This window comes from Corythoichthys intestinalis, chromosome 9, assembly GCF_030265065.1.
Source record: "Corythoichthys intestinalis isolate RoL2023-P3 chromosome 9, ASM3026506v1, whole genome shotgun sequence".
NCBI classification, from domain to species: Eukaryota; Metazoa; Chordata; class Actinopteri; order Syngnathiformes; family Syngnathidae; genus Corythoichthys; species Corythoichthys intestinalis.
The window spans coordinates 16,614,540-16,641,243 of record NC_080403.1 but is presented as its reverse complement, the minus strand read 5'-3'; the positions used below and the strand labels follow the sequence as shown (position 1 = coordinate 16,641,243).

Genomic DNA, 26,704 nt, shown 5'->3' with positions numbered 1-26,704 from the left:
GGGGGAAGAAAAATTTTGAACAGGAGGGCATTTAAAAAAAAAAAATTTAACAGCAAATCCCTAACTGGAGGCGAGAGCACGCGAGAGCAGAATTAAAGACACCACGATTTTAACAAGATATTATCACATACTTACCTTGTTTCGATCCAAAAACTCCATTTAGCATGTATCACCGAGTGTCAAGCCACAGCTGTGAATGGCCACAGCCAGATTTTGGGGGGATTTTATGGGTGAAATATGGTGATATAACAAGTGTCACAATGCAGAAATTGCACACAACAAGGAGTGGTTGAGATTTTCTTTTTCATATACAGTAGTTACCCTTTTAAACGTTAATTTTCAATTTTTCTTTGTTTGGATCTATTATTTATCATCTAACATATCGGGGAAAAATGCGAAAAAACAACAACAAAAAAATAGTTATGAGGTAGAAATCCTTGACTTTTTTACAGACGCCAAATTTTTCATTGTGACGTAATTTGTTTAAAAGTTTAAAATATGCGAGTGAATAATTTTTTAAAGTCGTTTTCTTTTTTTAAACTAAATATTAGACATCAATTAATGATTCTAAGCTAAAAATGACAGACATTTCGAATAATAAATATAATTGCTTACCTTCTTTTTATGGCTAGGTTAAAACAAAAGCGGTTGCGCGACGTCTGTAAATGGGGGTTTTCACGGTAAAACGGACATATTAAAAATAGTTCGGGGGCTTAATGCGCCATGAATCTGCTATGGCAGCATATGGACATGTTGTTCTATCGAACACAACAGTTGTTTTGGCTTAAAATACAGCAGTTTCTTTTAAAGAGGAGTGCAAGAGCAGAAACTGCTTTTTCAGTCTTGTCTGCGTTTTCCGCCATATATATATATACTGGACTGTCTCAGGAAATTAGAATACACAATATTCTAATTTTTTGAGACAGTCCTGTGTATATATACAGGACTGTCTCAGGAAATTAGAATACACAATATTCTAATTTCCTGAGACAGTCAGGGAATTAGAATATTGTGTATTCTAATTTCCTGAGACGGTCCTGTATATATACACAGGACTGTCTCAAAAAATTAGAATATTGTGTATTCTAATTTTCTGAGACAGTCCAGTATATATATATATATATATATATATATATATATATATATATATATATATATATATATATATATTAAATTACATGCAAAGCAAATGAATGTCTAAGGTGCCCGAAAAATAATTTCGACCAATTATAATTTTTTTTTTTTTTTTTAATTAATTTCATTTTTGTTGCAGTTTTATTGTTTCACAACTTATATATATATATACACAGTGCCTTGCAAAAGTATTCGGCCCCCTTGAACCTTGCAACCTTTCGCCACATTTCAGGCTTCAAACATAAAGATATAAAATTGTAATTTTTTGTCAAGAGTCAACAACAAGTGGGACACAATCGGAAGTTCAGTGAGGATTTCCGAATGATCCAACGTTGTCCTAAATGACCGATGATGATAAATAGAATCCACCTGTGTGTAATCAAGTCTCCGTATAAATGCACCTGCTCTGTGATAGTCTCAGGGTTCTGTTTAAAGTAAAGAGAGCATTATGAAAACCAAGGAACACACCAGGCAGGTCCGAGATACTGTTGTGGAGAAGTTTAAAGCCGGATTTGGATACAAAAAGATTTCCCAAGCTTTAAACATCTCAAGGAGCACTGTGCAAGCCATCATATTGAAATGGAAGGAGCATCAGACCACTGCAAATCTACCAAGACCCGGCCGTCCTTCTAAACTTTCTTCTCAAACAAGGAGAAAACTGATCAGCCAAGAGGCCCATGATTACTCTGGATGAACTGATCTACAGCTGAGGTGGGAGAGTCTGTCCATAGGACAACAATCAGTCGTACACTGCACAAATCTGGCCTTTATGGAAGAGTGGCAAGAAGAAAGCCATTTCTCAAAGATATCCATAAAAAGTCTCGTTTAAAGTTTGCCACAAGCCACCTGGGAGACACACCAAACATGTGGAAGAAGGTGCTCTGGTCAGATGAAACCAAAATTGAACTTTTTGGCCACAATGCAAAACGATATATTTGGCGTAAAAGCAACACAGCTCATCACCCTGAACACACCATCCCCAATGGTGGTGGCAGCATCATGGTTTGGGCCTGCTTTTCTTCAGCAGGGACAGGGAAGATGGTTAAAATTGACGGGAAGATGGATGCAGCCAAAATACAGGAACATTCTGGAAGAAAACCTGTTTGTATCTGCACAAGACCTGAGACTGGGACGGAGATTTATCTTCCAACAGGACAATGATCCAAAACATAAAGCTAAATCTACAATGGAATGGTTCAAAAATAAACGTATCCAGGTGTTAGAATGGCCAAGTCAAAGTCCAGACCTGAATCCAATCGAGAATCTGTGGAAAGAGCTGAAGACTGCTGTTCACAAACACTCTCCATCCAACCTCACTGAGCTCGAGCTGTTTTGCAAGGAAGAATGGGCAAGAATGTCAGTCTCTCGATGTGCAAAACTGATAGAAACATACCCCAAGCGACTTGCAGCTGTAATTGAAGCAAAAGGTGGCGCTACAAAGTCTTAACGCAAGGGGGCCGAATAATATTGCACGCCCCACTTTTCAGTTTTTTATTTGTTAAAAAAGTTTAAATTATCCAATAAATTTTGTTCCACTTCACGATTGTGTCCCACTTGTTGTTGATTCTTGACAAAAAATTAAAATTTTATATCTTTATGTTTGAAGCCTGAAATGTGGCGAAAGGTTGCAAGGTTCAAGGGGGCCGAATTCTTTTGCAAGGCACTGTGTATATATATATATAATATATATATATATATATATATATATATATTAGGGCTGTCAAAATTATCGCGTTAACGCGGGGTAATTAATTTTTTAAATTAATCACGTTAAAATATTTGACGCAATTAACGCACATGTCCCGCTCAGACAGTATTTTGCCTTCTGGTAAGTTTTACAGCAAGGTTTTTTTTTTGCTGTCTAACAGCGAACTCTTGTGGTCGCTTTGCGACATGGTTTATTGCTTTCTTGCCAGTTCATTATGGCTGCACGACGTCTCGGGCTGACGCCTACGTTGTAATGTTGTGCTTATATGATCCTTGGACAAGATTTGTCCGTAAGTATGGTTGTTGTAAACAATGTACATATTATGTTAGTAAGTGAAATGTTATATTTTTTGTATGAGACGCTTTTTGTTTATGTTTAGTGAACCTGTATAGTGTGCTAAGCTAACGTTGTTGCTAATGCAATGCTTGTGTACTTTTTTTTTTGTAGTTTCACTACGGTCTAAAGAGGACAGTGGTTTGAGGCCATTTTATTAATAAATCAGATGAAAAAGGAAGAAGTCTGATTATTAAGGTGTCGTTCACTAGCTGTCTAGCTTTGGAAAAAGTAGACACTTCGGAGTGAGGACAGCATAGACAGATTTAAATGACAGTAGAGTGAAATGCCCACTACAGTCCTTATGTACCGTATGTTGAATGTATATATCCATCTTGTGTCTTATCTTTCCATTCCAACAAATTATTTTACAGAATATATATATAATTTACAAAAAAAATATGGCATATTTTATAGATGGTTTGAATTGCGATTAATTGCGATTAATTACGATTAATTAATTTTTAAGCTGTAATTAACTCGATTTAAAAAAAAATATATATATATATATATACTATATATATATATATATATATATATATATATATATATAAGGGCTGTCAAACGATTAAAATTTTTAATCGAGTTAATTACAGCTTAAAAATTAATTAATCATAATTAATCGCAATTAATCGCAATTCAAACCATCTATAAAATATGCCATATTTTTCTGTAAATTATTGTTGGAATGGAAAGATAAGACAAGATGGATATATACATTCAACATACGGTACATAAGGACTGTATTTGTTTATTATAACAATAAATCAACAAGATGGCATTAACATTCTGTTAAAGTGATCCATGGATAGAAAGACTTGTAGTTCTTAAAAGATGAATGTTAGTACAAGTTAGAGAAATTTTATATTAAAACCCCTCTTAATGTTTTCGTTTTAATAAAATTTGTAAAATTTTCAAGCAAAAAATAAAGTAGTAGCCCTGTTCTGTCCTCAATGTGTGTGAGTACACAAATTGACAGATAGCGAACATAAGAAGTTCCAAAAAGAAATCAGACGGTGTGGCAAAGTTGCATGGGCTTTACTGAAGTCATCTTTTTGACAGGAGCACGTTTCTTGTATTTTTGTAAAACTGAAAACAAGGCAATGTGTCAATAACTTGCATAAATCACAAAATAACATAAAATGTACACACACGTGTCCATTTGAGCAGTAGCACTAGCCAATTAGCTCACAAGCATCTAACAATGTAACTGCATTTCACCATATATGTGAACAAATTCAAATACACATCACCAATAACTATCTAATGCTCATGAATATAAACAAAGGAGGAATATAACTCACAAGCGATGCATGCATTAGACACAAACAGTGTGATGAGGCTATGAGAACTGCCACTGAATACTGGATGCAGACGTTAGCTGGTCTGAATAGCACTGTCTATTACTTAAAAAATTAATTAACGCCCGTTAACGCGATAATTTTGACAGCCCTAATATATACATATATAGGAAAGTCAATTACATGCAATGACATTTTTCGGCCACCAGGGGAGCCTGCCCCCCCCTTAAAATCCGCTTATGCCTTATTCACCAAACGATGCTAAACATAGGCGGAGTTTGATTTTTGGGGCATGGGGGGCACAACATGTTGATGACCCCGAAACGCAGTGTCAGCAATTGAATTAACTTACAAGAATATTTATAATAATAAATTGACAATGAGCGTTTTTTGTTTACCATCATTCTTGAGGGGAATTCTAAATCAGGCTGCTTAGGCAAAACTTTTCCATTGAATATGGTACGCCCACCGGTGTCGTCCCAATGTATATGTAGTTACCCCAGTCAAAAATTGTATCCCCTGGGCGGAGCCATATGGAGGTAGATTTGTGTCTTTATTATTCAATCACAAAAAAAGTTGCTTCAATTAAAAAAAATTTTGCTTCAATCAAAATATATATTTTCAATAAAAAAATTGCTTCAATCAAAAAAAAGTGTTTGAATGCAAAAATAAATTTGAAACTCAAAAAATGCATGTGAAAGCTATTCTTTTTTTATGGATTTTTTTTAAGCACTGTAGAAGCAAAATAATTCAAAAGAAGAGTGAATTTGACTTGGCCTCTTCCAAGATGGCCCTTGAAGGGATGCTGGCTTGTCTGCCACGGAGGACGTTCGGCTGGCCTGCCTCTAATTTTAGTGAGGACCGCGATGGATGGCCTGCCATCTGCAGCTGCTTTTCTGCCATGCAAACTACTGTAGTTGTTGCAACATTCCAAATGTTGGACAGAGCCGACAAAAAATGTTAGTGCACGTTATAATGTGTAGAAAGGCTCCTCCTGAACCCACTTTCATTTCCCCTAGAGATGGGGTGTCAAAGCAATTCCACAGAGGGCCTATCGAGTCCTGGATTTCGTTCCAACCAATACAGCGCAGACCGTTTAACCTATTCATTTTCTGAAGAAATAAGCCGTACCTGACTGCAACCAAGTGATAACACTTATAGATCAGAATGGTGAAAAGGTGTCCTCGTCATTGGATAGAACGAAATCCAGGACCCGCTTGGCCCTGAATGGAATTGGTTTGACAGCAGTGCCCTACTTTTGTATTTTTCCTGTTTGTATGTGTATAATGTTCTGTATAATCAGTGGTGGTTAGTAACGTGTTTTAACATTTACTCAGTGAATAACTTTTTGAGAAAAATGTACTTGGAGTAGTTTTACCACACAATAATCTTTAGAAGATTTGTGAAGAAGAAACTCTACTCTTACCCTGCTACTTTGAGCTACACGAGAATCGTTACATTTTTGCTCTTTATTCTACAAATTGACTTTATTTTTGTCAGAGATGCCAACAGTAGCTGCCGCAGTTTTACCTATGAGACATCGCAACAATGACTACCGTATTTTTCAAACTATAAGTCACAGTTTTTTTTCATAGTTTGGCTCGGGGTGCGACTTATATTTTGGAGCGACTTATGTTTGAAATTATTAACACATTATATTATTTCACATGTTTTTTTTGGTGTATTGGAGTGACACTGATGGTTTGGTAAACTTGTTAGGATGTTCTTCATGCTTTAAATAACTCTTAATAGCTATGTTACGTTAACAAACCGGCCACGTTCGCATTTCGTTGTTCATGCATCATGTAACATTATCATTCTGTACACTTATTCAGCATGTTGTTCTCTATTGTATTTTTATTTTAAATTGCCTTTCAAGAGGACACATCTGTTCTATGTGTTGGATTTTATCAAGTAAATTGCCCCCCAAAATGCAACTTATACTCCGGGTGTGACTTATATAAGTTTTTTTTCCCTTTTCGTTGGGCATTTTATGGCTGGTGCGACTTACGGTGGGGCAAATAAGTATTTAGTCAACCATTAATTGTGCAAGTTCTCCCACTTGAAAATATTAGAGAGGCCTGTAATTGTCAACATGGGTAAACCTCAACCATGAGAGACAGAATGTGGGAAAAAAAAACAGCCAGCCACGTCTCATCTTCAATGCCCTTGCTGATGGACGGAGATTTACTTTCAAGATTTCTCGATACATGGCCCCATTCATTCTTTCCTTTACACAGAACAGTCGTCCTGGTCCCTTTGCAGAAAAACAGCCCCAAAGCATGATGTTTCCACCCCCATGCTTCACAGTGGGTATGGGGTTCTTCTAATGCAATTCAGTATTCTTTCCCCTCCAAACACAAAAACTTGTGTTTCTACCAGAAAGTTCTATTTTGGTTTCATCTGACCATAACACATTCTCGTAGTCCTCTTCTGGATCATCCAAATGCTCTCTAGCGAACCGCAGACGGGCCTGGACGTGTACTTTCTTCGGCAGGGGGACACGTCTGGCAGTGCAGGATTTGAGTCACTGCCGGTGCATTGTGTTACTGATAGTAGCCTTCGTTACTGTGGTCCCAGCTCTCTGTAGGTCATTCACTCGGTCCCCCTGTGTGGTTCTGGGATTTTTGCTCACCGTTCTTGTTATCACTTTGAAGCCACGGGGTGAGATCTTGCATGGAACCCCAGATCGAGGGAGATTATCAGTGGTCTTGTATGTCTTCCATTTTCTAATAATTGCTCCCACGGTTGACTTCTTTACCCCAAGCATTTTACCTATTGCAGATTCAGTCTTCCCAGCCTCATGCAGGTCTACAATTTTCTTTCTGGAGTTCTTCGACAGTGCTTTAGTCTTGGCCATAGTGGAGTTTGGAGTGTGACTGACTGAGGTTATGGACAGGGGTCTTTTATACCGATAATGAGTTAAAACAGGTGCCAATAATACAGGTACCGAGTGAAGCCTCGTTAGACCTCGTTAGAAGAAGTTAGACCTCTTTGACAGCCAGAAATCTTGCTTGTTTGTAGGTGACTAAATACTTATTTTCCACTCTAATTTTGAAATAAATTCTTTAAAAATCAAACAATGTGATATTCAGTTTTTTTCCCACATTCTGTCTCTCATGGTTGAGGTTTACCCATGTTGACAATTACAGGCCTCTCTAATCTTTTCAAGTAAGAGAACTTGCACAATTGGTGGTTGACTAAATACTTATTTGCCCCACTGTATACTCAGGTGCGACCTATAGTCCGAAAAATACGATACATGACTCATTATTCCAATCAGAGGTAAAAATGTTTAGTCTCCACTAGAGGGCACTCATGCTTTTTAGATGGGTGATGATTCATTTTTCTCGTCTGAATTCCATTATTTTTGGTGTTTTTTTGGGGGGGCTAATATGGTATGTAATAAGCTACAGTACAGTATGATAACAGTTTATGTTGATGAAGTTGTGCTGAAAAAAAAAAATATTTTTTTAAAAATCTGACATAGTAAGTAGTTACTCACAATGTTACTCAACGAGTATTCTTTTTCAGTTTTACTTGAGTACAATTTTGGATTACTTACTTTTATTTGAGTAATTTAGATTTAACACTACTCATACTTGAGTCCAATTTTTGGTTACCTAATTTATTAAATAAAGTTTTTGATTCAATGAATGAGTGGGGGCGGGCTCGGCAGGCAAAAATCGAACCGTCACCTGCTGCCTTTTAGTTTTAGACCAGTTTGGCGACGAGTTTGCAGAAAATATTGTCTTGAATAGGATAGCAAGGAGGGGTGGACGAAGACGATGGAAATCATGGGTTTGTGGCTTAAGTAAAACACTAAAATTGATAGGAAGAAATGAATGATACAGGGCTATTCTAAAATCTTAAATACAATAATCTTGTTTGGAATGGGTTCTAGGAAATGGAACATATTCAAATTTTAAAGATTTTAAAGGACATGATACGTCATGACGTGCGACTGTCTGTACGTCACGACGTAGGCGTCGGGCGGAAGTTAACACGTGAGGTCGCGGAAGGCACGAGCGCGTCAATCGGAAGAAAGCCAGAAAACCATAACATTTGCTCGACTTTGGCTCTCGGGTGCGTTTTTCTATTGTCTTGTCTTGTCCAGTCCGTCCTCTTCAGCCAGCCCTCTGCGCAACACTTGGCGTGGCCGTGTGCGTCCACCGCTTCACGCTCGCTAGCTAGCTAACTAGCTAGCAACGCTCAACTTTTGCCTTCTTTTGGCTCGTTGCTATTTTTTTTCTCCGTTTTTTACGCTTGAAGCTTCTCGCGATGGCGGTCCGGGCGTGCTTCGAGAAGAACAACGAGATCGGCTGCTTCGCCAAACTCACCAACACCTACTGTTTGGTCGCCATCGGCGGAGCGGAAAACTTTTACAGGTGAGCACTGACGTCATAGCTTGCGGGCCTGCCTGGCTGACGTCACCTGTCGCTCCTCAGCGTCTTCGAAGGCGAGTTGTCAGAAAGCATCCCGGTGGTCCACGCCTCCATCGCCGGCTGTCGCATCATTGGGCGCATGTGTGTGGGTAAGTGATTGACCAGGCCGGGCCCAGCCTCCTCACTTTCCGCGACCTTTCAATTTTTTTTTTTCCTCCAGGGAATCGCCACGGGCTTCTGGTCCCTAACAACACCACGGACCAGGAGCTGCAGCACATCCGCAACTGCCTCCCGTCTTCGGTCGGCATCCAGCGAGTGGAAGAGCGTCTGTCGGCCCTGGGCAACGTCATCGCCTGCAACGACTATGTAGCGCTGGTCCACCCAGACTTAGACAGGGTGAGACATTGCGCACGTGCGCCCGCCCGCTGGCATGGCCTCCTCGCCGGCTGATCCAGTTGGGTCCCCCCTAGGAGACAGAGGAGGTTCTGAGCGACACGCTGAAGGTGGAGGTGTTCCGCCACACTGTGGCCGATCACGTGCTGGTGGGCTCGTACTGCGCCTTCAGCAACCGGGGCGGCCTGGTACACCCCAAGACGTCGGTGGAGGACCAGGATGAGCTCTCGTCGCTGCTGCAGGTCCCCTTGGTGGTGAGCGCTCGCCGCTGTCGACTCCACCGCCTCGTCTCGAGAGCCTCTCTGACACGACGTATTCGCAGACTGGCACGGTTAACCGGGGTAGCGAGGTGATCGCGGCAGGCCTGGCAGTCAATGACTGGTGCGCCTTTTGCGGACTAGACACCACCAGCACAGAGATGTCCGTCATTGAAAGCGTGTTTGGGCTCGGGGATCAAGCGCGGCCTGCCGACATCACCACCGCCATGAGGGATTCACTCATTGACAGGTCGCGCACGTGCTATCGCCACCTCGCTAACGGTAAACCGCAAGTGACCTCGCTCTTGTGCTTGTGTTTAGCATGGCCTAAGATGACGACACCGTGGACGATCGATGAGATGCTCCCCACACCCAAACCCAGAAGCAACGTGGCCCGGGAAGATATGTCGTCTCGGGATACCAAGGCTGGGTTGCACGATGCCGTCTCATCCGCTGTTTTAAAGGTTATTGACCTGACTTTGGATTGTGAGAAAAATGTCTCGCCTGACCTGTTTTCACGTCCTTTTTTCACGCGCCTCCAAACTGTCAAGACTCCTCCCGAGGCTTTTTAAGTCCTCATAAGATGACAATAAAATGTTCAAAAAGACAACTTTTCATTTGCGTTGCTACTGTGGTAGCTCTACTTGCAACATTAATTGGTTCTGGAAGTAGTCTCGTAACCCGAAAATTTCGTAAATAGAGACGAGTTTTACATGTAAATGCCCTAATCCGTTCCAAGCACTACTGACCCATCACATTAAATTTTATAATATGGGTAAAACAACAGCCCAACAAATTTGAATCATTCCATGTACCTAACCCTTAATACCTGTAATTACGTAATAAAACAAAATGCAAACAAAAACATTTTTCAATTCAAGTGAGGCAATGTCCTCTTTCACAAGATCGATGGTGCCTAGCGCCTATATCACTTTGTGACACAAGAACGCGAGGAGACCTATGAGATATCGAACTGCTGTAACAACAATAAAAGAGTCGCGCCTTTGCGTGTCATCATACTGTGACACACAAATTTAAACTCCATCAATAATAGACCAGTAGGAAAGCAGCATACTGAAGGGGATGGGATGGATAATATGACCAACAGGGCAGCAGGGCATTTTGTTGCCTCTCATAACCTGAAATTTCTTTAACAAGAAGCAATATTTTCCCGTTTAAACGTGTCGTAACCTGAAAATAACGTTTGTAGAGACGTTCGTGAGTAGAGGTACCATTGTATTTACAACATTAAACATCAAGGCCACATCTTTCAAGTTTTTGGTTTGTAAAGAACTGACATTAGATACAACAGAAAAGTCAGCCTTTTGGTATTATTCAAAAGGCAGTCTTACTTCCTGCTCACCTTCACACGCTCAAAAGTAAAATTCCATGCAAGCAAAAAGCTACTGTATTAGTATTTGTCGTCCCCAAAATGAAAGCATTCTCGGCACAAGTTCTGCAGGTATTCCTCGACGTCTCACTTATTCCTTCAACAAAAAAACGAGTGCATCATAGACTTCACTATCAGTTGACGGGGCTGCTCTGTAGGGGGCCTATTTTTAAAAATTTCAAATATTTTCACAACCAAAGCGACCTAAAACCAAAACAGGCACCTCCCTTAGGCATATATGAGTCTCCATGGGTATGAGCGTTCCCTAATAAAATACCAATTATTTTTATATAAACTTAAAATGGCAATAAAGTTCTCAGATTTTACGCTAGATGCACAAAAATCACCAAATGCAGAGTCATCTACAAGTATATTTTCAGGATCAATAGCAATATTTAACATGTTTTTGCCCGAAATAGCAATTTTTTTTTTTTTTTTTTTAATTTGGTGCAATTTCGACATCGGTTTTCAACAGCTAATAAATCACAATTTTTACATTTGAAACTTTATACTTGAGGAAAGTATGCAGAATCATGTTAATTTTACTCAACAAAAGCAAAATTTGCAATTTTCTATGTACAATCACAACTTACTTAGGTTGAATTCCGATGTCACTATTGCCTCAGCACGTCTTGCCGGCTATCTGGCCCTCGTCGTCTTTAGATTGAAATGTTACATAAAATAAAACCGGTAAAAGCAGAATTTTTCTTTGAATGGACGCAGAAATGTCTAAATCACGAGGGGTTTTTTTGCCAAAAAACGGGCAGTTGGACGAAAATGACCTGATTAACCGGTATTCAAATGTAAAGTTACGCTATTGTGTATGGCAGTGGTTCCCAACCTTTTTTGTCTCGTGTACCCTTTGAGCCTTTTTGTCATACCCTGACTACCCCCTAACTCATATGTGTTCATGATTTTCCAAAAGTAGAACATAACACAACTGAATATTCAGAGCAAGTCATTTCATCTTCTTAAACTGAACAATTAATATTCAGGCATTATGTTCTTATTTAACTCAAACATAAAATTATGTTGCCATCAAGGCAAAAAAATAAATATAAGAAATAATGTCAGGGGTGCACATAATTTTTTTGCCCAGGTTCTCGGAGGAGGACCTGGAGATGTGACTTGGTCCTCATTGAGCTTGAGAGCCGACCCGCCCGATGCGATAAATTTATGACAAGCTTCACTTAGAGCCAATTAACTTTAATTATATTAACAATTAATGCTTGATTAAAATCAACTGGCACAACAAAACTGCCATTACTTTGAAGTGAAATGTAAAGAAATAAAAAGCACCTATTCAAAATAAAGGGCATTATGCGGCTCCCACATTAACTCCAAGCCTTTTTAAAAGTGGGATGTCCTCCTCATAAGACCTCATTGAACGTGCATGTTTAGCTTTGTAAAATGCGAGCAAAAACACGTTTGTCAGGGCATTTCGCTGTTCATTACCTTTATTCCGCCACTTGTCCATAGGGCGAGTGGGGTCCTGTTTGACATCGATATTTTGCGTAATTGCCACATGCGCTCTGTTTTTTCGTGCTTTTCAAAGTTTGGATGGCTGAAATTCTTTGACCCAACATAAAATGCGCTGCTCTTATCGGCGACATTGGGATTCTCACGGCATTTTGCACCGCATTTCTGTACGAGCATCATTTGCTTCTAGCCATGGTACATCCTGTAGCCACTTTTCAGCAAAAGTCCTTTTTTTCGGTAGCTCCGGTGACATCTCTGTCGTCTGTCTTTTGACGGGGGTGGGGGAACACGGAAGTAATTACTCAGTGTGGCCTGCCTCTTCCACATTTTGAGAAGTTATTTTCTCGTGTCCGCTGCAAATACAGTGGTCAGCCATCGGTACGCAAAAGCGTATCTAAGCCGTTGAGGGCCAGCGCGTTTGTCTACGTCCAGTACGCATGCGCGCATGCGGACCACTTATGTGCACCCCTGAATATTGTTGTAAATGTTTGTATTATTAATACTGATATGTTCTTACTATATTGTTATTAAAGAAAAAAAGTTGAAATTATAAAAAATAAAAATAAATACAAAACAATTAACCTGCCTTTGTTATAACTTTTATGATATTTACCACAAAATGCACAAAACAGCTTCTTTGAATAAGTCCCCTTTAAACAGGCTTTCGAACAAAACACTGAACAAGAATACTATTTAAAATCACTGACCGGCATGTTTCATTTGTTTCACCACTTGTCCAACAATATTAACCGCCATATCACCCATCCAAATGGGCTGGCTTCATGGAGTTATTAGCCAGGACTTATCAGCAAAAGTAGCACTGAGGCTGCGGTGGGTCCGCAGACGTCGAAGTGAATCCGTATAAAATATAGTTTTCACGATACTGCCTTGGTTTAGGTTTGGAATCTTTCTTGCGTTTGCCAGTGGGCTCTTTTCCCCCTCGTGGATCCACAGCAACTGGACTTTTCAGCCTTTTATCCATGTTTACCTGCAGGTAAACAGGTTCCCGGCTGTTTGATTTTAGTATGGCTGTGCCAAAGGTTATTGTCTCCCCAGGGAAACAAATCATAGCGCACACGTATCATTTAATTGATGGACATATGAAATGACTAAGAATGTTTATCATCTTGGAAATAAATTCTTAATTTTTCTACATACCCCCTGCAATGTTCTCACGTACCCTTAGGGGTACGCGTACCCCTGGTTGGGAAACACTGGATACAAAATCCAACATGGCGGCCATAACAAAACAGATTTTTAAGTTGAAAATTCTTGGAAAAAAAAAAAAGCGTAAATCCCAGAATTTCTATAGATACTGTATGAATGTAAAAGTCTAGATTCTTGGTTAAAAGCCAAAAAAAAAAAAAAAAAAAACAAACAGGCAGTTACTCATTTTATGTAAATATTTCAAGCTAAAGTTACGCCAATTTTTTTCCTATTTCATGTTTCAAAGTGCATGCATGGTGATATTTTATCTAATAATTGCCTGGAATCCTCAACCAAATCACTGTTGAGACACTCCTGGCTGCTCGTATGCACTAAAACTTTAATTGTTTCGAGAATGCAGTGTGTATTTTGAGTTTATTGCAGTGAAAGCTTCCACAACGCTGTGCCTGACCCGGCCCCTTATGGGAAGCCGTGGCACAGTATCTATAGGAGCGGTCTCGTCAACTGATAGTGATTTTTTTTTTTGCCTGAATATCAAAAGTCTATTCCACATTATGAAAAAATGAGCGCTGGTCAGCAGACATGTCATTTAACAATAATGACATTTATTGGAAAGATTTGACAATAATTTAGCAATGCGTGGCATTGTTGACAACACAAAACAGGAGGAATGAGCAAAAGAAGTGGTGACGCTCGAGCACATGCCCACGTATGGGTCTTTAGTCTGACGGATTCTGAATGACGATCATGAAGTAGTCCTTATCTGCACAGAAGAAGGGAGGGAGGGAGTTTGATCCCAAGCCAAGCGCGGGCTGCGACACAGAGCGGCGACTCACCTGGTGCGATCATGATCTCGTTCTTCTTGGAGCGCAGCCGCAGGAAGGTCAGGTCATTGAGGGGGTCGATGTCGCGTATGGTGCTGCGTGCCTTCATCACTAGCTGGTGGATCAGACCGGCGTAGTGCACCGTGCTGGTGTTATCCAGAGTCGAGCGGATCGGGATTCCTGACACGCACAAAAAAAAAAAAAAAAAAATGTCAGAAGTCAGTCTGTACCGGAAATTCCTAAAAGACACAGCCTTGAGAAAAGGGCAGGTTGAATGTCATCGGGACAATTATTTCGAACCGGCTCACTGGCGAAAACTTGAGATATGGATGCTGTGTGGTGCCAGTGGACAGGTTCATTTTTCTGTAATAGGTTTCGGCTAAAATTTAAAGGAAAATCCAGACAATAACACCTTGCTAGTTAAAAAAAATGTTTAGCTTAGCCTTTCGGTCCACAAGGAAATTACCAACTCCAATTAGCATCCATTAATCTTTTAAGCCAGTGGTCATTTTTTTATTTATTTTGTAACCAGACTGCACCAAATGAATAAAAAGTTTTGATGATCATATTTTGATAGGTACATTTTGAAAGCATGGTCATGGAACAAATTTCACTCAATCTCAAGGCACCGCTTGAATTTATTTATCCTTTGAGCTACACAGTCCATATTGAAGATTCTTCCGATTTCCTTGTAGTGTGGCAAGAAAAGGCATTCTCTTCTAGTCCAGTCTGGTTTAAGTCTTAAATGCTCTGGGAGTGGAGAAATGAGGAATGATTCAAAATAATCAGTATCCTTCATGAATCCCGACTGGGAAAAAAGTATTGAGATGCCCTAGGGAGCTTTGAGTGAGAGAATGCTAACTTTGTTGGCCAGGCCAACAAAAAAGAACTTTGTCTCACCATCAGAGTTGACGATGATGAGGCCTTGGACTCCTTTTTGGCCCAAAATTCTCTTCAGCGTCTCTTCCACTTCAGCCTAAACAACAATTAAACAAAAAAACAAAAAAATGTGCAAGCACAGCACCGACACACGAGACTTATGGACACCTTTCACGCCATAGTGATAAGCATTTTGAAACTGTTGTATGTACAAACTATCAGGCTTTCTTATTTGTGAGAAATGGGTCAAGCCAACTAAAAAACAAACAGCAGCCAAGCCATGACGTTATTCGACTTTGGCCGACTTGTCCAAAGTACTGTAGTAGAAAGGTTGCCACGATAAAATCAACGATGTTGCTTGTTAACAATTGAATGCTAATTTGGCGCTAGCTAGCTAGCATGGAAACGCCCAAGCAGCAACAAACAAAAACGTCACTTACGTGACAACAAATGATATTAGTTGCGCTCGTGACGTCACAACTGAAATGAACATGCAGCATTAAAAGTGATAGCTCATCATTCCTTACCATTTGGAGCGCTCCGAGTAAAAGATTGAAGAAAAAAATAGACAATTGGAAAGAACAAGCCAACTTCCGGCTTGGATTTCTTCTTCGTTGGCTTCAATTCTTCTTCGCTCCTCCTTTGTGACAACTTGCCTTCCTCCGTCCCCTAGACGCTGGGAATGAGACGCACTTTTCGCGTCAGGAGCGACAACGTCCAAGCGTCACAAAACGTAAACGTCACATAATTGGCCCAATATTTCGAGTTTTTTTGTTGTTGTTTTTGATAAATATAACTGCCTATGAATCAACACAATCCATCACTAAAGACGTTTTAAGTATTAACTCATTGACTGCCATTGACAGCGATAGACGTCCAACACTTTTTGACTGGGATGGGGCCCTCCAGAACTAGACAATGGGCGGAACTTGGGCGGTGGTGGGGGTGCGACCACACCCAGGGCCTGGACTTCAGTGGGCTTGGTTGGCCGATGGGAGGGCCAAATAGAAAGGTAAGATAATATGCAGAGCTGTAGTACAGTGATCCCTCGTTTTTGTGGTTAATGAGCAGAATCCGCCGCGATAAGTGAAAAACCGCGAAGTAACCCCCCCCCCCCCACCACCACCACCACCACCACCAATTAATTGTGTGTTCAATGTGTATATTCAGATTTAGCATTGGGAAGAGATCCATATAAGACATGTTTTTTCACTTTTTTTCCCCAAAGTATAATTAAAAAATAAAAACTTGATGTATATATAAATTAGGGCTGTCAAAATTATCGCGTTAACGCGCGGTAATTAATTTTTTAAATTAATCACGTTAAAATATTTGACGCAATTAACGCACATGTCCCGCTCAGAAAGTATTCTGCCTTTTGGTAAGTTTTACAGCAAGGCTTTTTGCGCTGTCCAACAGCGAACTGTTGTGGTCGCTTTGCGACATGGTTTATTATTTTCTTCTTTTCTTTCTTCATTATGGCTGCACGACGTCTCAGGCTGATAATGTTGTGCTTATATGATCCTTGGACAAGATTTGTCCGTAAGTATGGTTGTTGTAAAGAATGTACATATTATGTTAGTAAGCGAAATGTTAGATTTTTTGTATGAGACGCTTTTTGTTTATGTTTAGTGAACCTGTATAGCGTGCTAAGCTAACGTTGTTGCTAATGCAATGCTTGTGTACTTTTATTTTGTAGTTTTGCGACGGTCTAAAGAGGACAGTGGTTTGAGGCCATTTTATTAATAAATCAGATGAAAAAGGAAGAAGTCTAATTATTAAGGCGTCGTTCACTAGCTGTCTAGCTTTGGAAAAAGTGGACGCTTCGGAGTGAGGACAGCATAGACAGATTTAAATGACAGTAGAGTGAAATGCCCACTACAGTCCTTATGTACCGTATGTTGAATGTATATATCCATCTTGTGTCTTATCTTTCCATTCCAACAATTTATTTTACAGATATATAATTTACAGAAAAATATGGCATATTTTATAGATGGTTTGAATTGCGATTAATTGCGATTAATTACGATTAATTAATTTTTAAGCTGTAATTAACTCGATTAAAAATTGTAATCGTTTGACAGCCCTATTATATATATATTAATAAATGTTTTCAAGCACTTCAAATGTAATTATGATTATACTTTTTTAAACATGTTACTGTACCACCGAATTATTTTTAAACAAGTAGAACATTTTTTGTCTTTATTAAATGCTTTACTGAGTGAGTCCACTAAAATCCACTCAAGCTGCTCAGTTACACACAATGAGTTGCCGCAGCAACTGTTGAACCCTTTATTGCCAAATGTATCACATTTGATACACCTAAAATTTCATGATTTTGAGAGTAATTCAGAATTTTGACATTTCTTTTTGAAAAAAAAAAAGATGGATGCAAGTCAACACATGCATCCGCAGGTTCCATCAGAAAAAAAAACCTGGATTTAGCTAGGGTTATAGATATTAGAGCGTTTATTACACATATTAATTTTGACATTTCTTTTACAAATTTGAAAAAAAGTTTTCATTAGGACCTTATTTTGCAAATTTTGGGATTCTCTGATAATTGCTTCATGTTGCAGGTCTTTAAGGGTTAACAAGTTAAATGATGATTAACACATGTGGCGCTTTGAAGCTTCAGCTTCCAAGCATCTGTGGGAAGATCAGACATTAAACGTCTGTCAATCATCGTTACCTTTAATAGGCAACTCTAGTGCACTGCCTTACCCAAAAAGAACAGCAGGAGAGAGAGACTACATTATTGGCTCGGGACAGCTCATATGTATTTTTTAATTTTATTTTTTTTAAAAACTGATTGACTGAGGGCACGAAGTTTCAAGCGCGAAGTAGCAAGGGATCAGTGTATAGTGTTTTAGGTAGTGCTGTCAGATAACAGGTTATTAACGGCAATTGCGCGAACCCCCTTTGACAGTCAATTTTTTAAACGCGTGATAAATTATGGCCTTGCACGCCACTCATTAGTTTGGACTTCATGACAGTGTGCGTGCAGGTCTCCGGCCCCCCAAGACACACTACACATGGGCAAAAGCACATAGAGGATCGGGATGGATCCCCCTTTGTCAGGCGCAACCTAACCTTGGCTGTTTTAGCCCAAAATGTGGCACTCTGAGGCAGATTATGACATTGTCGCTTCTTGAGCTGCAATGCGCAGATAAACTGTGAATAAACATGTGGAATGAAACCACGAGAACTTTCAGAACGGAGGTGCTGGGCAGTTCACGCTACTTTCGCGGCCACCTGAAACTCACGGGTTTCCGGCACGAGGACACGGAGGATTGGGGTGAATTCCACATTCTCAGGCAAAATGTATCTCTGGTGTTTAAACCCAAAATGTGGTTTTCGTATGTGGATTGACAGGCGCAAATCCCTCTTAAATGCAGATTAAGCAAATAAATGCTTTAGAAGACAAGCATTTTGGTGAGTTAATTTTAGCTATTTTTTTAGTTTTTGGGGAATTTTATTTCATAAGATTAAACCAATGACAACGAATGTTATATTTCATTATAGAAATGGAGGGTATATAAAATTAACATATAGAAAATAAACGTGTTATAGATTGTACCAAAAACATAAAATGGAAATTCCACGCAGGACATGTTGTTTGAACCTTGGATCTCGGCACCGACATGCTTTTATTTGAAGTATTTTGGAGAAAATGAATGTTTAATTCATCTTTACAAATGTAAATGTAAAGTTGCCCATCTTGTTTCTAATGATGCTTAAATTTTAATTATGTAAGGTAAGCACATTGGTCAACTCGTCATGTAATTGGTGTGTATTTAAAACTTCAAATATATAATAATTTTTGCATTTAAAATATATGAAAACAAAATGCGATTAATCGCAAGTTAACATCAGGCTGCATGCATTTCATCTTTTAATCGCATGATGGCAATAGAATTAAAATTTGATAAAATAATGGGACAGAAATAAAAAATGCGATAAATTGTAATCACTTGACAGAGCTGGTTTTAAATGTTAAAATATCTCGGCCAAGGGCCAGCAAAAAAATGTCCGCTTGCACCTACCCCCAACACACACATTGTCCGATAGCAGTGTTTATGATCGGCAATGGCAGTGAGGATTTTAAGCACTGCAAGCAACAAAACTATCCACAGGAATAAAGACAATGCAATATATAAACTTTTATACTACTGAAACAATCTTTACAGAACAAAAGTAACAGAATGTAGGCTGAACCTTCCTTCCTTTCCTGCGCGGGCAATATTCGATATTTTCATCATTTCCTGCAGGATAATGAAAACTGCGCAAAAGGCTGTGGTTTGGACAGTCCTGGTCTAGGCTGACAACTTTAGTGCCTTGTCATTCACGGTTTACCATTTGTCTTTCAGTGCTTTGTAACTGACTGGTGACCAGTCCATTTAATGTCTGGTTATTAAGTGGCGGCGAGTCTTAAAAGTCAGCTAGCATAAGCATTCGTTCTGACTCCAAATAACTCAAATCTTGTGTTCCAAATGAGGCTAAACATAGGTGATTACATGGCAGCCACACAGTTTATTGAAAGCTGAACTTTTTATTCCACATGACAACTGTTCCCAAGTAAATAATAGTAATCGGAAAGACAAAAGAAAGATTGGTAAAAAGTATAGGATACAATTGGCTTCAAAAGCACATCAGCATAATGGCATCACTCCTGTGAGTATGAGGATGCCACAGTGTGCGTGGAAACTCAATAACCGACCAACACGGACGCTTGTCGTCGGTGCTCCCACGCAGACAGGAACTCACAGTCCGGCGTCGTTGTACGTGGGCGTGGCCACTTTCAGGATGCTTTGAGCATTCTCCTCCAGTAGAGGACGCCACTTGACTTCACCGGTCAGGAGCAAGTCTTCGCCATCCAGGGAGTCGATGAACTGCATCTGAAAAACATCGCAGACACGGTCAGCATTTGGCCCCAGGTGCTACATTTGGCCTACTTCAATACATCGACTATCATCGCATGTAAAGAAAAAAAAAGTGGATTTTAAGTGTTACAAGAAGCAACTGGCATTGATTTAACAATGTGGATGGAATTCTTTTTACAAGGTTTAGCAGTTTGTTTTTCAAACTCACATTTGAGAAATTAGAGCAGAAGTGTCCAAACTTTTAAACACTTTCAGAAAAATCAAAGGATGCAAGAGAGGACCAACTTGAAATCCTTCCATATTCATTGGTTACACACAGGAACAGAATCAGGTAAAAAAAAGATCGACTTTTTAAAATATACTTAATTTTAACACATTGGCTGCCACTGGCGGTGAGACGTCAAATCCATTTCGACTAGGGAGGGTTGGCAGCGATTGTTCGATCATGAAACATGATCATCCAGTACTAGCTATACCAGTTCAAATAGATTAACGCCTACTGCTGTCAGTGGCTATAAATGAGTTAGGATCAACAAGCACCAAACTAAATCAGATGTTTATGAATATTGCAAAACATATTTTCTACTACTAAAACAGGACAAAAAGAAAATGTCCAGCACAGGAAAAAGAGAATCCTTGCCGATCGATTGGGTCCGATCACGTTATTTTCAAAGTATCGGAATCAGCAAAAAATATCGGCCATGCCTTTTTTTTTTTTTTTTTTAATATATATTTTTTAATTCAATCGTTTTGTAATTGTATTTAACGTTACAGACATAATATGTTACACTCATCCAAAGTCTTTAGTTTAGGCTTAAGGTAGGGTTATCAAATTTATCCCGATAACGGCGGTAATTAATTTTTTAAAAAATGTATCACGTTAAAATATTTAACGCATTAATGCATGCGCTGCACGACCCACTCACGCGTTGTCGCGCTCAATCTGTAATGGCGCCGTTTTACCTATATAGAGAGATAAAAGGCAGCGTAAAATGAGTAGAGTGAATTTTGACAGCCTTTGGAGCCTTTTTTTAATTAGCTAAAGCCTTACAATCCCTCTCCCTACGATTAGAAATATCATGGGAAGCAATGTGGGGAAGCAAGGTAGCATTATATCTTTTTCTTAACACCTTATGTTATTTCCCAACGCAGAGAAGATATATCAATTGGTAGCACTACGCACAGTCATGGTTCCACTTCCCATCATGCATTTGGGCATGGCTACAGTATCATTTACTGAAAGCTCAACAAATACACTAGATGGCAATATTTAGTCACAATATACAAAGTCACAAGTCTTTCTATCCGTGGATCCCTCTCACAGAAAGAATGTTAATAATGTAAATGCCATCTTGAGGATTTATTGTCATAATAAACAAATACAGTACTTATGTACTGTATGTTGAATGTATATATTCGTCCGAGTTTTATTCATTTTTTTCTTAATGCATTGCCAAAATGTATATGATCGGGAAAAATTATCGGGAATGATTGGAATTGAATCGGGAGCAAAAAAAGCAATTGGATCGGGAAATATCGGGATCGGCAGATAAACTAAAACGATCTGGATCGGATTGGGAGCAAAAAAACTTAATCGGAACAACCCTAATCCTAAGGTAAGATTGCTCAATTAACACTTTGAATGATCTTTTTTCTAAGTTTATTATTTTAAAACAAAATACTGAAATTCTAGTTTCCTACAATTACTTCATCTAATAAGGTTTTGACCACAGAAATGAAGAGCAACAGTTTAAGTGATTAGCGCCACCTACCAATAAAGCTGAGAAGTGCAAAATAATGTAGGCTTAATTTATTTCTTGTTTGAGCCATATTCAATATTTTCATCAATTGTTGCAGGCCAGTATAAACTGGGCAACTTGCAGTAGTTTGGACACCCCTGATTTAATGAAAGTCCCAATTCTCCTTTGTTCTCATTTGTCCTAAATGTATTCTATTGGCTTGAGATCAGGACTATGCAAAGTGGTCAAGTCATTGGTCATGGTGGGAAAGGGGTTTTGGGTGTCACCTGCTTGCGCACGTACTCCACCATGAGCTCCAGCTGGGCAGAGTCTTCACACTGACAATTGAAGAGGTTTCTCCACAGAGCGGCGGCCAGGACAATGTCGCCCGAAAGGATGCCCTGTGCGGAGGCAAAATTCAACGGGTGTTCAAGAAAGGATGCGCCCGAGCCGGGAGTTGGACCTCATCGTATCCGAACAATGCCGCGTAGAAGGTCTCAGTCATGGCTTTCAGTGCTTCTTTGCGATGGATGGCGTCGATCTGCAAAAAAGTAAGCGAGCATATCCATGAGCGAGGTGACGGTGTCCCCGGGATGCGCACCCGACTCACCCCCATGATCTTGCTGCGCTGCTCGACGTCCTCCCACATGGAGTGCACGATGTAGCGACACATGTACTTGCCTGCTCGGCCCTCCTGACGCATCCGCACCAGGCACATCCTCAAACACACACACACACCACAAAGACCGCCATTAAAATATTCCCGCGTGCCAACATGTTCCAGTTCAAAATAAAGAAAAAAACTTTTTTTGTGTTGGTAGGACACAGCCAAGGCAGGCAAACTTCCAACTTGCACAAGAGTGACAATTCATAAAATGATTTGTCAAAATTTAGGGGATGCTAAAGTACTGCTTTACCACTACCAAGCAAGTGTGAACTTTCTCGGGCAAAGGGCATGTTGATGACTTTAATTGACTTGAATTATCAATTTGCAAGGCAGGAGAAAACCAATTTGATACACAGGTGCAGCAAGCTTGCTCATGGAACTGATTCAACTTGTAGTCGCGGTAACACTCTAGTCTGTGAGCTGTGTCTTCTTCTCACCACACGTGCAGCTGCGCCACCAGGAACCAGGAGTTGAGCGTGTCTGGCAGTGAGCAGCCTGAGACAAAATCACGGGCGGTTAGGCTAAGTCACTTTCCGTTGGCGGTCACTGAGACAGAATGTACGCACGGTCAAAGAAGTCGTCGTAGTTGATCCTCTCGACGCAGCAAGTGTACATGCGCAATGCGGCTATCTTGATTTTCTGCACCAAGCAAAAACGGCTTGATTTGTCAAGGACGAGGTGAGGCACGCACGCACACACGCTCGTTCCCACCCACCGCTCACCCATTTGTTGTACTTGAGGGGTCCGGTGAAGCCCAGAGCCTCAATGAGTTTGGTGAAGCCTCCTACTTCTTCCTCCGCGGGTGCCGGCGTCTCCTTCACGCTGCATACCTGACACGACACGGTCACCTCCATTTACAAGCCGCATCAAAGCTTTCGTTACCGTCGCTCCCCACATGGATGCTAAATGAGTCACCTGCGCGCTCAGGTGCAGCGTACGCCGGCAAGTAGTCGTCAAGTGGAGCGCACCAGGTCTGCTGAGGGAGGAGATCTGCTGGGAAACAAGCAATTTTTCAGATGAACAAGATTTTGTTTCAAATTGTCATTTCACTCCCAAGAAATGAACTAACAAATCTTTTTTCCCCTCTGCCGGGCTCTCATAATGCAAGTTAGATTTTTACAGCATTTTCAAAAAAAAACTGATGTCCAGATTTGTGTGTGTATTCGTCATAATACTATTTTGATTTTGAGAAACCCTGTGAAAAGCAACATCGGCTACAACTCCAAATTGTGCCAATACGTTTACATTTAACGACCTCTTTCTTTCTATGAATTTGATATTCTTATGAAACAGTTTAAAGCAGTACTTCTCAAATAGTGGGGCGCACCCGCGTATGACGCCCGTGAAACAGGCTTTGCTTTTGCCAGGTATAGAGTAATTAAACATCCATGGCAGCAGGTAGTGCAGTTATGCGCCTCCAGTCAATGGGGGACTGCATGGTGTGGACAGCAACTATAGGCTTAAGCTTGTCAAACTTCTTACAGCACTTTAGCGGTGACTGACATCGGCAATATGAAAATTAAGCTGTCCTCAGGCCATTGTCATTGCAATCTAACAAAACTCCACGAGATACAACACGAAGACATATTTAACAGTCACGGAAAAGACGGAGAGAGACGGAGGTAGAGATATAAAGGAGTCTCCCAAAAGCTAAAATCAGGAGATACGATGCTTATCTGGCGCTTGATTTTATTGTAAATACAGTGGGACACGAGGAAAGACCGGCGTGCTTGCTGTGTCTTAAAGCGTTAGCAGCAGACAGCATGAGGCCAAATAATTAAGACGTCACCTACAGACATTACATCCCCAACACGCTGATAAGTCGCTGAAGTTTTTCCAGCAAAAACATGGGGAGTACATCCAACCTTCATCTCGCTTTGCGGCCACTACGTTGGTAGGTAAACCAGCGAGTACTTTTAGCGTCAACAAAGACTGTTTATTTATCTCTTATGTGCATTTTGACATGACAAACTCCCTGTGTGAGGATTTGCTTATCTGTAAATACTGGTATGTCAAAAACAGAGCCACAGCTGAGGAGCTAAGAAATGACATATTTTTGTAAGTTCAAGTCAAGGGCGTAGGTTTGCATAGGGACGGTAGGGACATAACACTACCAACTTTTCAGAATGCTCAAATTGTCCTCACCAACCTTTAAGCAACCTTACATGCATTATACAATGAGTTTAGTTATACAGGTAATTTAGATTGTCTTCCCATATGTTGTAAGGAAAGAATTGACCCTAATATTATTAAGTCAATTATTTTCATTTTATTCAAACTTACATATACCACTTTTCACTTGCTGAATGCGCCGGTCCATTTTCCCCCCTCAAACGCACGTTTGATTGGCTGATGTCTTGACACACCCCTGACACACAAACGCATGCTCACACTCACACTGTCCCGACAGAAATACATGTCGACAACATGCCCCCCTCCCCTCGAAGACGAGGGATATTAGCGTTTTTTTTTCCGGCCATCAGCAGCCACTGGAAGTAATTGAAAAAAAAAAAACGCCAATGTTGTGGCGGTGGGAAACACCACTAATTTTGCTACTGAAAGTCCGACCTGCATCAGAGTTAGCATAACATTAAACTGTGTGAACTTGCTAACTTGCAAAACTCGAATAGGAAGCTGCTTAGAGAGAAGTGTCCTTCTGTTTGTGTTTTCTACTGTTAATGTTAATTAAACTGTGAGAAATGTAGTGAACTCTGCTGGAAACTATAGAACCAGAAAAACATGGGCAAGAAGCTGCTTAGAGAGAGAAGGGCACTGCATAAACTCATATGTTGCTCACACAACACAACAAAATCATAATTAACTATGTACATAAAAAAAAAGTGACTATGTACACTTTTTTTTTTTTTTTTTTTTGATGCCGCGAGCTACCCACTGGATCTACTGGTTGTTCGTGATTGACATAAAGAGCATCCCTAATTTAGCCTATCACTGAGGAATGTAACCCTGACTCCAGTTCAATAATCTGTCTGGTTTTATTAATGTCCCACCCCGAGCAAAAAGTGTATATGCAAGTTAAGCGGTTAGATCGTCCCTGCCAATGTTGAGTCCAAACCTACGCCCTTGGTTCAAGTAATTTGTTTTTCACTATAACAGTTTTTACTGTGTGTCAAAATATAGTTCATATTTGTTGAAAGTTGATTTATTTAGCTTTATATCTTTTGTTAAAGTTGTGTATGAGACAATGATACAATTTTAGGGTTTTTTTTTTTTTTTTTTTTTACATTTTTTGTTGATATTAATTTTTTATAGTCACAGTGGGGAACGGGGGTGGCGCATAGTATTTTTTTTTTCCTTTTCCAGGGAGGCTTTGCAAAAAAAAAAAATTTGAAAAGCACTGGTTTACAGTTAGAGGTGTCAACAATGAACATTTCCGAAAATGACGAGGATGCCAACAATCATCGGTTGAGGACAAATTGGGATTAAAATTGGGCTACATTTTACATCAAAATCACAATTGGTGACCTCATGACATCCGACTAGTGTCTTTTAATCTGTGGATTTTAATGAACCGGTTGAGAACCAGTTACGTCACGAAGCTAGGCTAGGCTAACCTTATGGCGTAGGAGGAGGTCGGTCCTGCCGGTTCCGACTCTTCCTCTGACGGCGGTGATGTGTAGCGGCCGCCGGGCCGCGAGCCGCACGGCCCACATGACCCGCCGGCCGGGCCGAGCCGAGCTGAGGCAAACGGAAACTTGGCTTTCGCAGGCGAAGGCTAACTGCCACTGTGCGTTGCTCGCTGGCTAGCTTTTGCAATGTCAAGAGACGGACTCTCGCGCGCACTTTGCTCCGACCAGAAATGAAGGGCGCCGTGAGAAAAGTTCCGCCACCTTGCCCCGGCCGAGCGTTAATATCACGCTTTCTTTCTCGACTTTCTTTAGATTCAACCAGTGGGTGGTTGCTGGTCATAAAGAGGGGAAGCTCATTCCATCATAGATGTATTGATTTTTTTTTTTTAATTTGAGTAAACAAATGATGAAATGGTTTCATTATATTTGCGAAAGCACTTCCACACTGAAAAACACACTTCCTTCAAACACGTTAAATTCCCTTGTTTTCAGTGTAGGGGTGTGACAAAATATCGAAATGGCGATATATTGAGATACTTTGTATCTAAAAAGGTTATCGATATGCTCCTGCC

General features: G+C 40.2%; 3 protein-coding genes across 5 annotated transcripts; 1 reads left to right on the top strand and 2 right to left on the bottom strand.

Moving 5' to 3' along the window:
* Positions 1 to 8,407: 8,407 nt before the first annotated feature.
* Positions 8,408 to 11,522, top strand: eif6 (eukaryotic translation initiation factor 6). Of its 2 annotated transcripts, XM_057847103.1 has the most exons (7): positions 8,408 to 8,562; positions 8,749 to 8,864; positions 8,925 to 9,010; positions 9,082 to 9,257; positions 9,332 to 9,508; positions 9,577 to 9,761; positions 9,833 to 11,522. In XM_057847103.1, the coding sequence occupies exons 2-7, from the start codon at positions 8,758 to 8,760 to the stop codon at positions 9,840 to 9,842; spliced, it is 741 nt and encodes a 246-aa protein (XP_057703086.1). In that variant the 5' UTR covers positions 8,408 to 8,562; positions 8,749 to 8,757; the 3' UTR covers positions 9,843 to 11,522. The 2 variants fall into 2 exon arrangements, with proteins under 2 accessions (XP_057703086.1, XP_057703085.1); XM_057847102.1 differs by having other exon boundaries at positions 8,443 to 8,864.
* Positions 11,523 to 14,132: 2,610 nt separating this feature from the next.
* On the bottom strand, positions 14,133 to 15,925 carry LOC130922361 (dynein light chain roadblock-type 1). The gene is made up of 4 exons (XM_057847104.1): positions 15,778 to 15,925; positions 15,272 to 15,347; positions 14,384 to 14,551; positions 14,133 to 14,310 (listed from the first exon to the last, which is right to left on the bottom strand). The coding sequence occupies exons 1-4, from the start codon at positions 15,778 to 15,780 to the stop codon at positions 14,267 to 14,269; spliced, it is 291 nt and encodes a 96-aa protein (XP_057703087.1). The 5' UTR covers positions 15,781 to 15,925; the 3' UTR covers positions 14,133 to 14,266.
* Positions 15,926 to 19,606: 3,681 nt separating this feature from the next.
* Positions 19,607 to 26,365, bottom strand: LOC130921793 (ubiquinol-cytochrome-c reductase complex assembly factor 1). 2 transcript variants are annotated; one of them, XM_057846073.1, is made up of 9 exons: positions 26,118 to 26,365; positions 23,461 to 23,538; positions 23,268 to 23,375; positions 23,112 to 23,184; positions 22,983 to 23,040; positions 22,489 to 22,597; positions 22,342 to 22,419; positions 22,166 to 22,279; positions 19,607 to 20,154 (listed from the first exon to the last, which is right to left on the bottom strand). In XM_057846073.1, the coding sequence occupies exons 1-9, from the start codon at positions 26,214 to 26,216 to the stop codon at positions 20,020 to 20,022; spliced, it is 852 nt and encodes a 283-aa protein (XP_057702056.1). In that variant the 5' UTR covers positions 26,217 to 26,365; the 3' UTR covers positions 19,607 to 20,019. The 2 variants fall into 2 exon arrangements, with proteins under 2 accessions (XP_057702056.1, XP_057702057.1); XM_057846074.1 differs by having other exon boundaries at positions 19,756 to 20,154; positions 23,461 to 23,535.
* Between the last annotated feature and the right edge of the window lie 339 nt (positions 26,366 to 26,704).

What these genes read in the sequence shown, in the direction of transcription:
- eif6 (XM_057847103.1), top strand. Translation starts at nt 8,758, where the DNA reads ATGGCGGTCCGGGCGTGCTTCGAGAAGAACAACGAGATCGGCTGCTTC. An exon ending in CATTGGGCGCATGTGTGTGG is followed by an intron (nt 9,011 to 9,081) that starts GTAAGTGATTGA and finishes TTTTTCCTCCAG; the next exon opens with GGAATCGCCACGGGCTTCTG. An exon ending in TGCTGCAGGTCCCCTTGGTG is followed by an intron (nt 9,509 to 9,576) that starts GTGAGCGCTCGC and finishes ACGTATTCGCAG; the next exon opens with ACTGGCACGGTTAACCGGGG.
- LOC130922361 (XM_057847104.1), bottom strand. An exon ending in CATCATCGTCAACTCTGATG is followed by an intron (nt 14,552 to 15,271) that starts GTGAGACAAAGT and finishes TGTGCGTGTCAG; the next exon opens with GAATCCCGATCCGCTCGACT. An exon ending in CGAGATCATGATCGCACCAG is followed by an intron (nt 14,311 to 14,383) that starts GTGAGTCGCCGC and finishes TCTTCTGTGCAG; the next exon opens with ATAAGGACTACTTCATGATC.
- LOC130921793 (XM_057846073.1), bottom strand. Translation starts at nt 26,216, where the DNA reads ATGTGGGCCGTGCGGCTCGCGGCCCGGCGGCCGCTACACATCACCGCC. An exon ending in CGCTGCACCTGAGCGCGCAG is followed by an intron (nt 23,376 to 23,460) that starts GTGACTCATTTA and finishes GTGTCGTGTCAG; the next exon opens with GTATGCAGCGTGAAGGAGAC. An exon ending in CTACGACGACTTCTTTGACC is followed by an intron (nt 23,041 to 23,111) that starts GTGCGTACATTC and finishes ATTTTGTCTCAG; the next exon opens with GCTGCTCACTGCCAGACACG.